At 42.9% G+C, this 12,144-nt stretch overlaps 1 protein-coding gene across 1 annotated transcript in view; it reads left to right on the top strand.

Annotated features, from left to right (window-relative positions):
* ALLC (allantoicase) overlaps window positions 1–12,144 on the top strand; it is a 40,779-nt gene that overhangs the window by 20,419 nt on the left and 8,216 nt on the right. The window contains 2 exon segments of the mRNA XM_043510155.1: window positions 2,025–2,087; window positions 4,631–4,777. Coding sequence (XP_043366090.1) covers window positions 2,025–2,087; window positions 4,631–4,777 — 210 coding nt within the window.

Genomic DNA, 12,144 nt, shown 5'->3' with positions numbered 1-12,144 from the left:
TCTTGAGCAAATGCTGTAGTTTCTTTTGGTAACTCTTAGTGGGATCAGAGGGTAATGGCTTGTAGAAAGTGGTGTTGGAGAGCTGCCTAGTAGCCTCTTGTTCATACTCCGACCTATTCATGATGACGACAGCACCTCCTTTGTCAGCCTTTTTGATTATGATGTCAGAGTTGTTTCTGAGGCTGTGGATGGCATTGTGTTCTGCATGGCTGAGGTTATGGGGAAAGCGATGCTGCTTTTCCACAATTTCAGCTCGTGCACGTCGGCGGAAGCACTCTATGTAGAAGTCCAGGCTGCTGTTTCGACCTTCAGGAAGAGTCCACCCAGAATCCTTCTTTTTGTAGTGTTGGTAGGAAGGTCTCTGTGGGTTAATATGTTAGTCAGAGGTGTGTTGGAAATATTCCTTGAGTCAGAGACGTCGAAAATAGGATTCTAGGTCACCACAGAACTGTATCATGTTCATGGGGGTGGAGGGGCAAAAGGAGAGGCCCCGAGATAGGACAGATTCTTCTGCTGGGCTAAGAGTATAGTTGGACAGATTAACAATATTGCTGGGTGTGTTACAGGAACCACTGTTGTGGCCCCTTGTGGCATGTAGTAGTTTAGATAGCTTAGACCCATGGAAAAGAAGTCCTTGAGGAATTCCACCATGATTTCAACAATTTCCATCCCACCATCAACCTCAGCCTGGACCAGTCCACACAAGAGATCCACTTCCTGGACACCTACGGTGCTAATAAGCGATGGTCACATAAACACCACCCTATATCGGAAACCTACTGACCGCTATTCCTACCTACATGCCTCTAGCTTTCATCCAGATCATACCACACGATCCATTGTCTACAGCCAAGCTCTAAGATATAACCGCATTTGCTCCAACCCCTCAGACAGAGACAAACACCTACAAGATCTCTATCATGCATTCCTACAATTACAATACCCACCTGCTGAAGTGAAGAAACAGATTGACAGAGCCAGAAGAGTACCCAGAAGTCACCTACTACAGGACAGGCCCAACAAAGAAGATAACAGAACACCACTAGCCATCACCTTCAGCCCCCAACTAAAACCTCTCCAACGCATCATCAAGGATCTACAACCTATCCTGAAGGACGACCCATCACTCTCACAGATCTTGGTAGGCAGACCAGTTCTTGCTTACAGACAGCCCCCCAAAATGAAGCAAATACTCACCAGCAACGACACACCACACAACAGAACCACCAACCCAGGAACCTATCCTTGCAACAAAGCCCGTTGCCAACTCTGTCCACATATCTATTCAGGGGACACCATCATAGGGCCTAATCACATCTGCGCATCTACCAATGTGATATATGCCATCACGTGCCAGCAATGCCCCTCTACCATGTACATTGGTCAAACTGGACAGTCTCTACATAAAAGAATGAATGGACACAAATCAGACGTCAAGAATTATAACATTCAAAAACCAGTTGGAGAACACTTCAGTCTCTCTGGTCACTCGATTACAGACCTAAGAGTGGCTATCCTTCAACAAAAAAGCTTCAAAAACAGACTCCAACGAGAGACTGCTGAATTGGAATTAATTTGCAAACTGGATACAATTAACTTAGGCTTGAATAGAGACTGGGAATGGATGAGTCATTACACAAAGTAAAACTATTTCCCCATGTTATTTCTCCCCCCCACCCCACCCCACCCCCCACTGTTCCTCAGATATTCTTGTTAACTGCTGGAAATAGCCTACCTTGCTTGTCACCATGAAAGGTTTTCCTCCTTTCCCCCCCCCCTGCTGCTGGTGATGGCTTATCTTAAGTGATCACTCTCCTTACAGTGTGTATGATAAACCCATTGTTTCATGTTCTCTGTGTGTGTATATCAATCTCCCCTCTCTTTTTTCCACCAAATGCATCCGATGAAGTGAGCTGTAGCTCACGAAAGCTTATGCTCTAATAAATTTGTTAGTCTCTAAGGTGCCACAAGTACTCCTTTTCTTTTTGCGAATACAGACTAACACGGCTGCTACTCTGAAATCTGTAATTATTTTTCTGCCAGTTGTAAGAGAAAATGGACTCGCATAAGGCTCAATATCTATCCAGGTAATTTATTTTTATATATCCAGGTAAATATATATGATGTAGTGTGTATGTGTGTATATATATACAGAGAAAGAGAGACTCCTGAACTATGGTATTTAACAACTTCTTGGCTGGTTCTATGTCTATCTAATCCCATGTACTGCTGCCATCAGAACAGGAAGAGAGCAAGTACTTTGAAATAAAGTAACTAGCAAAGTGCTGGGCTAGGTATAAGACTTGGTATGAGGATTAGATTTTTGCTGCCTTTGGTTGGCTAGTGGGATGATCAAGCAGAAACAAGACACAACAATAGGCAGTAAAGTCTATTAGCAGGGCATAATCTTTATAAATACAAAGCAAACAAATTAACAAAAGCAAAAGGGTTACAAACAAAAATTTTTCCAGGCTAGAGGTTAGCCTAACCTTCAGAGTCTAGGTAGGGAGCCCTGACTTCCTCCAAATATTGTTCTTCTCTTCTTCCCTTCCTCTTTCTCTCCAGCAGCCCTTCCTTTTACACAGGTGTTCAAAAGGCATCTGGAGTTCGTCCCTTGTGCACTGGGGACTAGACTGTGTTCCTGAACCCTGCAACCCATGGGGTTCATGATTCTAAGTCAGTAGACTTCATTTGCATCTCATCAAGTTCACTTGGTGTTTTGGGGTTCAGAACCAGAAAATGTCCTGTGAAATTCAAAGTGAATGCAGCAAAATCTGACAATTCTAGAAATCAGCAGAAAAGCAAGGAAATGTACCCGCAAATGCTGGGCTCCTTGTGCAATGAATGCTAATATTTTAGGTTTGGGTCTTTTTTGCCTTAAATATGCTGAGGTTTCTTTATCTTTGGGTCACAGGATCAGGCAACCCTACCTCAGACAATTGATAGATAGTCAATAGTTCCAAAATGAACACATCAGCTAACAGGGAAATGGTGGAAATCTATTTTAGGCACATAACCCTCTCTATGACAATTGGATTGCATTTAGTGATCCAAAAGTGATTCTAATTATGTGAGAGAGACTTCAGTCCTTAGGAAACTAGCCTGTCCCGAGCAGTTTTATACCTTCAGGGGTCTGGCAGTTTTCCAGGTCCAGAGCGCTAGACTGTGAAGGAAGGAGGACCTGAGATGGAGGAGGTGCCAGACCAGGCCTCCTGAGCAATGTCAGTCCTGGCTAACACTGTTGTTTCTGGTAGGAACAACCTGTTTTCTCCTAGGCTACTTTTCTTCATTTCCCTGCCTCCCCCTGATGCTGATCTCACTTATGTATGTATGTGTGAATCATGCACAGGAAGCAGTATGGTGTGAATAGGTGAGAGAAAGTGGCTGAGGATGGAACAGAACAGGGAGACAAAAAAGGTAGCTCTGCACATAAAAGTTGGTGGCTTGGAGCAGAAAGCTCATTGCCAGTCAGAATGGGGCCTTCTTGCAGCAGTTATGAGGGACCAGAGGTCAGCCAGAGAAGCCTCTTTCTGTTATGTGCATATCTTGGGATTTCCAAAGTTGTGAGTTTAAATTACTTTTTTGGTGAGTTCAATTTAAAAAATATATACACCGCTGCCCGGCTGCCATGCACACTGTTGTGTAGATCCTGTGGAGATAAACACTGCAAGAAGTACCATCTCAGAAAGACAGCTTCATTTGTGGCCCCTGATTGGTCCAGGCACCCTGTTTAAGCCCAGGAGCAGAGCCAGGAATTGCATGTGCAACAAGATGGACTCTATTGCCACTGCCAGTTGTAGTGTTGGGCCTGCCTCTCTTGATCTTGGACTCATGGTTCCTGACTCTAGCTCTGATCTTTGGTGCTGTTCCTGGCCTCTGACCATCACTGCTCCGACCACTAGGCATGACTGCCCAATCCCCAGTCATGACAGTTGCCTGATTTAAATTTCCTAATGTATTAGTATACATCTGGATAAAGAATGCACTGTATAACAGCAGCTTCTTTTGAAGTAAACTGTTCAAATGGAATTTAAAATAATATTTTGGCTTTTTAACAAATTTCTGAAATGCTCATGAGAAGGCATACTCCTAGAAGAAACTTTGGAGCAATCATAGAAATGTAAGGCTGGAAGGAATCTCAAGAGATCATCTAATCCATCCCACCACACTGAGGCAGGACCGAGTATATCTAGAATGCACAAATATATCCAGAACTGTGTTGTTATAAAACTTGTTTGATGTTTCTATCAGTTTTGCTCTTTGATTCTCAGTGTGAATTTTATAAACTTTTATAACTCCACACAGTGGTTTAAAGTATTCTCAGATACTACTGCACTGGGATTATTAGTGCACTGACATGTAGCATGGATATCCTACTGGCCTTGATGTTTATTAATGACATCATAAACTAAAGAACCCTTGTGTGGAAATGTGTCATGATCAGCTTCCACACTGCAATCCAAACCCTTTCCTTTCATTCCGAAGTCTGTACATTAAAAGGAATGTACAGTACATCTTGCATTTGCCATCTGTGCTGTACTCTGCATCTGAATATGTATAAGCATGGCCCTCATGGTTCTATTCATTCTTACAGATAAAAATCATTCACTTTAATTTTATTTTTTGACAGATGGTGGGATTGCACGTTTCAAAGTGTATGGTGTTGTGCAGAAAGACTGGTCAGCTTCTGGCCCAAATGACTTGGTGGCAATGGAGAATGGGGGTATTTGTGTTGGATTTAGCAGTGCTCAATTAGGCCACCCAAGAAATATTCTAGGTAAGTTAAAGGCATTACTATTTCTGGTTTTAAATACTAAAAGTAAACTGTATTTACAGCATAGAATCAATGTTAATCATTCTCCTACGTAGTTTAACAAAAACTCCCTCTTTGGTTATAGTAGTCACAATAACTGGTTTAAAGTAGAATTTACTGAACTATGATTCAGTCCTGTAGTCTTTTCTCAAACAAAACTCACATGAGATGCAGGTCTGGGCCCTACCCACATAGCTATATGAACTTACCAATTAAATATATTTGTTTTATTAACTTAATTTATGATAGATGCACTCTTCCATATGGGCCAGGATTTCTAATACCACCTGTAAACAAGGATATCACTTCTAGGCCACTGCTCAGTAGTACATTTAAATTGTTACATTTAGAGGGCTCATTCTGTAGCCAGAGCTCAGATTATCTTCTCCTGTGGCAAAAACTTTGGGAAGGAACTTTTTAAAAAGAAGATCACAAGGATTTCCTCATGGAGAATCCCCTGTGGCATGTAGATAGTATGGTTTTATTCCTTCCACCACAGAAAAGCTGCTCCAAACAGGGCAGATATCTTAAAATCTGCAGGATACATCCATATAGAGCAGGGTTCGGCAACCTTTAAGAAGTTCACAGACAGCTGCACAGGAGCTAGCAAACAGAGCTCTAAAGAGGTGAGTTTGAGTGGGAGTTCTGTTGGAGGAGAAGGTAGTTGTACTTGGTTTTGTATTTTTAGTATTTGTGTGTGTGTAGGGGCTTTGTGCTGGGAGAGCAGCTGAGCCCTGCTTAGGGGGTGGGGCTTCTGACTAGAGGTCCTATAAAGGTAGCCAGCCAGCCAGTCAGGCAGCAGCACAGACAGCTGCAGTGGCAAGCAAACAGAGCTCTAAACAGGGGAGTTTGAGTGGGAGTTTGTATTGTGGTGCTTGTTTGGGGTTTGCTTTTGCTGGGGGGGGTGGTCTTTTTGGTGTGGCTTGTGTTTCCCAGATTAACAGGATTTAGGTGGGAAGGAGATGACAGATACAGAGGCAGCTGTGGGAGTGACTCCTGCAGTGAAAGACACATTGAGGATGACTGGATGTGGAAGCTGTGGTATGTACATGATCCTGGAGGGGGGAACCGGTAAGAGTTTTTTCTGCATGAAATGCCGTCTGATAGAGCTGATGGAGGAAAAGATCCGAGGTTTGGAGATGCAGGTGGAAAGTCTGGTTGAGTTTAGGAAGGGGTTTGAGCAGATGATGGAGCAACGATATGAGGTATCTGAAGGGAAAAGCTCAGACTCACGGATGGAAGCAGGGCTGGGGAATTTTGAGGGGAGACTGGGTGAGGAAAGTGGACAGTGGAAGCATGTGACTAAAAGAACCAGGCAGAGGAAAAGACGGGCTAGTGAAGGAGAAATAGAGCTTAGGAACAGGTTTGCAGAGTTGGAAAATGAAGAAGGGGCTCAGCAGGCACTTGTTGAAGGTGGAAGGGTAAGGAAGAAGAGAAGAGAGGCTAGTCCTATAGGAAAAGCGGAAGAGTCAAGGGAGATTATACCAAATATGAGCCCCAGGAGGACACAGGATGGGTTGAAGAAGATTATAAGGGAAAATAGGAATGGAAAGAACTTGCAGCCAGAGGGAACAGGGGACAGACTGGAGAATAGCACCGTCACCAGGAAAAGGCAGGTCTATGTGATCGGGGACTCTTTATTGAGAAGAATAGACAGGCCTGTAACTAGAGCTGATCCTGAGAATAGAAGGGTGTGCTGTCTTCCAGGTGCTAAGATACGGGATGTAGACCTGAGGTTGAAAAGGATCCTAAAGGGAGCGGGAAAGAATCCCCTAATTATCCTTCATGTGGGAACAAATGATATGGCTAGATTCTCGCTGGAAAGTATTAAGGGAGACTATGCTAGGCTGGGGAAGACGCTTAAGGAAATTGAGGCTCAGGTGATCTTTAGCGGGATCCTTCCTGTTCCTAGAGAAGGGCAACAAAGGTGTGACAAGATTATGACTGTCAACAGATGGCTTAGGCAGTGGTGCTATAAGGAGGGCTTTGGGATGTATGGCCACTGGGAAGCATTCATGGACAGAGGACGGTTCTCTTGGGATGGACTTCATCTGAGTAGGGAAGGAAATAGACTTCTAGGATCGAGGCTGGCACAACTGATAGAGAGCTTTAAACTAGGAATTAGGGGGAGATGGATGGGAGATGTCCAGGAAATCTCCATGCCAGATTTTAGCATTGAGAGAGAAGAAGACGAAGTAAGAAAGGATACAGCCGTGGGTAGGAGAATGTATATAAGGAGCGAGGGCAGTGTGGATACTGGTCTAATAGGTTATACTGGCAGTAGAATGACTGTGCCTAATAGGGTACAAAATGTGAGCGAGGCCAAACAGCAAAAATTAAGATGTTTATACACCAATGCGAGGAGCCTAGGTAACAAAATGGAGGAACTAGAGCTACTGGTGCAGGAAGTGAAACCAGATATTATAGGGATAACAGAAACATGGTGGAATAGTAGTCATGACTGGACTACAGGTATTGAAGGGTATGTGCTGTTTAGGAAAGACAGAAACAAAGGTAAAGGGGGTGGAGTAGCATTGTATATCAATGATGAGGTAGAATGTAAAGAAATAAGAAGCGATGCAACGGATAAGACAGAGTCCGTCTGGGCAAAAATTACATTGGGGAAGAAAACTAGTAAAGCCTCTCCTACGATAGTGCTTGGGGTGTGCTATAGACCTCCGGGATCTAATTTGGATATGGATAGAGCCCTTTTTAATGTCTTTAATAAAGTAAATACTAATGGAAACTGCGTGATCATGGGAGACTTTAACTTCCCAGATATAGACTGGAGGACCAGTGCTAGTAATAATAATAGGGCTCAGATTTTCCTAGATGCGATAGCTGATGGATTCCTTCATCAAGTAGTTGCTGAACCGACTAGAGGGGATGCCATTTTAGATTTAATTTTGGTGAGTAGCGAGGACCTCATAGAAGAAATGGTTGTAGGAGACAATCTTGGCTCAAGTGATCATGAGCTAATTCAGTTCAAACTAAATGGAAGGATTAACAAAAATAAATCTGCAACTAGGGTTTTTGATTTCAAAAGGGCTGACTTTCAAAAATTAAGGAAATTAGTTAGGCAAGTGGATTGGACTGAAGAATTTATGGATATAAACATAGAGGAGGCCTGGGATTACTTTAAATCAAAACTGCAGAAGCTACGGAAGCCTGTATCCCAAGAAAGGGGAAAAAATTCATAGGAAGGAGTTGTAGACCAAGCTGGATGAGCAAGCATCTCAGAGAGGTGATTAAGAAGAAGCAGAAAGCATACAGGGAGTGGAAGACAGGAGGGATCAGCAAGTAAAGCTACCTAATTGAGGTCAGAACATGTAGGGATAAAGTGAGACAGGCTAAAAGTCGAGTAGAGTTGGACCTTGCAAAGGGAATTAAAACCAATAGTGAAAGGTTCTATAGCCATATAAATAAGAAGAAAACTAAGAAAGAAGAAGTGGGGCCGCTTAACACTGAGGATGGAGTGGAGGTTAAAGATAATCTAGGCATGGCCCAATATCTAAACAAATACTTTGCCTCAGCCTTTAATAAGGCTAAAGAGGATCTTGGGGATAATGGTAGCATGACAAATGGGAATGAGGATATAGAGGTAGATATTACCATATCTGAGGTAGAAGCAAAACTGAAACAGCTTAATGGGACTAAATCGGGGGGCCCAGATAATCTTCATCCAAGAATATTAAAGGAATTGGCACCTGAAATTGCAAGCCCATTAGCAAGAATTTTTAATGAATCTGTAAACTCAGGAGTAGTACCGACTGATTGGAGAATTGCTAATATAGTTCCTATTTTTAAGAAAGGAAAAAAAAGTGATCCGGGTAACTACAGGCCAGTTAGTTTGACATCTGTAGTATGCAAGGTCCTAGAAAAAATTTTGAAGGAGAAATTAGTTAAGGACATTGAAGTCAATGGTGAATGGGACAAAATACAACATGGTTTTACAAAAGGTAGATCGTGCCAAACCAACCTAATCTCCTTTTTTGAAAAAGTAACAGATTTTTTAGATAAAGGAAATGCAGTGGATCTAATTTACCTAGATTTCAGTAAGGCATTTGATACCGTGCCACATGGGGAATTATTAGTTAAATTGGAGAAGATGGGGATCAATATGAACATCAAAAGATGGATAAGGAATTGGTTAAAGGGGAGACTGCAACGGGTCCTACTGAAAGGCGAACTGTCAGGTTGGAGGGAGGTTACCAGTGGAGTTTCTCAGGGATCAGTTTTGGGACCAATCTTATTTAATCTTTTTATTACTGACCTTGGCACAAAAAGTGGGAGTGTGCTAATAAAGTCTGCAGATGATACAAAGCTGGGAGGTATTGCCAATTTGGAGAAGGATCGGGATATTATACAGGAGGATCTGGATGACCTTGTAAACTGGACTAATAGTAATAGGATGAAATTTAATAGTGAGAAGTGTAAGGTTATGCATTAGGGATTAATAATAAGAATTTTAGTTATAAGTTGGGGACGCATCAATTAGAAGTAACGGAAGAGGAGAAGGACCTTGGAGTATTGGTTGATCATAGGATGACTATGAGCTGCCAATGTGATATGGCTGTGAAAAAAGCTAATGCGGTTTTGGGATGCATCAGGAGAGGCATTTCCAGTAGGGATAAGGAGGTTTTAGTACCGTTATACAAGGCACTGGTGAGACCTCACCTAGAATACTGTGTGCAGTTCTGGTCTCCCATGTTTAAAAAGGATGAATTCAAACTGGAGCAGGTACAGAGAAGGGCTACTAGGATGATCCGAGGAATGGAAAACTTGTCTTATGAAAGGCGACTTAAGGAGCTTGGCTTGTTTAGCCTAACTAAAAGAAGGTTGAGGGGAGATATGATTGCTCTCTATAAATATATCAGAGGGATAAATACAGGAGAGGGAGAGGAATTATTTCAGCTCAGCACCAATGTGGACACAAGAACAAATGGGTATAAACTGGCCACCAGGAAGTTTAGACTTGAAATCAGACGAAGGTTTTTAACCATCAGAGGAGTGAAGTTTTGGAATAGCCTTCCAAGGGAAGCAGTGGGGGCAAAAGATCTATCTGGTTTTAAGATTCTACTCGATAAGTTTATGGAGGAGATGGTATGATGGGATAATGGGATTTTGGTAAGTAATTGATCTTTAAATGTTCAGGGTAAATAGGCCAAATCCCCTGAGATGGGATATTAGATGGATGGGATCTGAGTTACCCAGGAAAGAATTTTCTGTAATATCTGGCTGGTGAATCTTGCCCATATGCTCAGGGTTTAGCTGATTGCCATATTTGGGGTCGGGAAGGAATTTTCCTCCAGGGCAAATTGGAGAGGCCCTGGAGGTTTTTCGCCTTCCTCTGTAGCAGGGAGCATGGTTGACTTGAGGGAGGCTTCTCTGCTCCTTGAATCTTTGAACCATGATTTAAGGACTTCAATAGCTCAGACATGGGGGAGGTTTTTCATAGGAGTGGGTGGGTGAGATTCTGTGGCCTGCGCTGTGCAGGAGGTCGGACTAGATGATCAGAATGGTCCCTTCTGACCTTAGTATCTATGAATCTAAGTGGTGTGCCAAGTCTTCATTTATTCACTCGAATTTAAGGTTTTGCGTGCCAGTAATACATTTTAACATTTTTAGAAGGTCTCTTTCTATAAGTCTTTACATACAACAATTGTTTAGTTATATATTAAAGTAAATAAGGTTTTTAAAATGTTTAAGAAGCTTCATTTAAAATTAAATTAAAATGCAGAGCCCTCCGGACCGGTGGCCAGGACCCGGGCAGTGTGAGTGCCACTGAAAATCAGCTTGCATGCTGCCTTTGGCACACGTGCCATAGGTTGTCTAACCCTGATATAGAGGTTCTGAACTCCCTGGCATGCTCTTTCCCCATACCTCTCAGCTCCCTGGCAGTGAGCTGCCACTGGAGTCATGCTACCAGGGACTCCCTTTTGGCTTCAAGTGGCTCGCAGGGACCCCAGTGTATTCTGGGAATGGTGGAGGGTGTGTTATGCAAAATAATGACTAGTCTAGGGTGGTATTAACTCTTTCAAGGAAATTCTTCTGGGCTAGGGCAGGGGCTTTAATGTTTCCACCATGGTCTGCCCCTTCCCAAATTCTGTCCTCTCTCACAAAGACCCCAGATCATGTGGAGAAGAGGTCTGGAAAGTCAGGGAGGGAGAGGAAATGGTGCTTAGGAGATGCCCGAGCCTTTCTTCCATGGGTGGAGCACTCCTCCACATGTGATTCTTGGGGGATCTGATCTGTCCTCTCTTTTGATGCTCTCAGTCTATATCTCTATGGAGAAGTGTTCACATCACAAAACCCACCACGACTGGCAGTCTCAACAGAAGCAAAGGACTGAATTGAACATAGTAACAACTGTTCTGGCCCCCCTAGAAATAGGTGTGCTTGGTTATGGTTGTGGCATACTGGTGGGGCAATGTGGTGAAAATAGCATATCCATTGCCTGCATTGTACATGTTCAGTGGATATACAGCAAGGTGACATACCTGAAAAGTACAATCTAGCATCTTTCATAAACACTGAATTCAGAAAAAACATTGAAAGCAGAGAGAAACCACAGGTGATTTATAGAGAATACCTTCCATCCACTGTGTTACTGTGACAGGGTGCTCTTAGTAGCTATAAACTGAGCCCTTCGGAAGCCAGCACCTTCGTCTCGTAGAACACCCAGAGCACTGGTTGTAGTTAGGGCTAGTCTACACTAGACGCACTCCAGTGGCGCAGTTGCACTGATTCAGCTGCATCACTGTAGCATGTCTGGTGAAGAGGCTATATGCTGACAGGAGAGAGCTCTCCCATTGGCATCATAATTAAACCAGTGGGAGAAGCTCTCCCACTGACATAGAAATCTCCATACTGGTGCTTAGGCTGGTGTAGCTTACATAAGTTATATCAACATAACTTATAGTGTAGCCAAGCCCTTAGAGTAGGAGGGACTTAGTTTGGGTTTGAAAGGGCAGAAGAGATCACTTGCACTTGTAGGAAACCTGAGGAAATTAGCTCACCAGCTGGGTAGCTCTGAGAAAAAAGCAAGCAGTAAAAAAGGCTGAGCTAGGGAACAGCATGGGAGAGACTGAGAGTTTGGGCTGGTGGCTGACCAGAGCTGGAAATATAGACTGAAAGTGAAAGGTTGGAAGTTATGTTGTAAAATGAGGGAGAAGAAATAATGGGTGAGGAATTGCTTCAGATTAGGAAGAAGAAAAAGGAATAGAAGAATTTGTATCCAAAGAATACAGAGCAGAGATGGATGGATATATTCTTACATGACTGAGTAGAATATAAAGATAACATATTGAATGAAAATGTCAGCATATAGA

This window comes from Dermochelys coriacea, chromosome 3 (genome assembly GCF_009764565.3).
Source record: "Dermochelys coriacea isolate rDerCor1 chromosome 3, rDerCor1.pri.v4, whole genome shotgun sequence".
Lineage (NCBI taxonomy): Eukaryota > Metazoa > Chordata > Testudines > Dermochelyidae > Dermochelys > Dermochelys coriacea.
The sequence above is the reverse complement of the archived record's forward strand: the minus strand, read 5'-3'. Positions and strand labels throughout refer to the sequence as shown.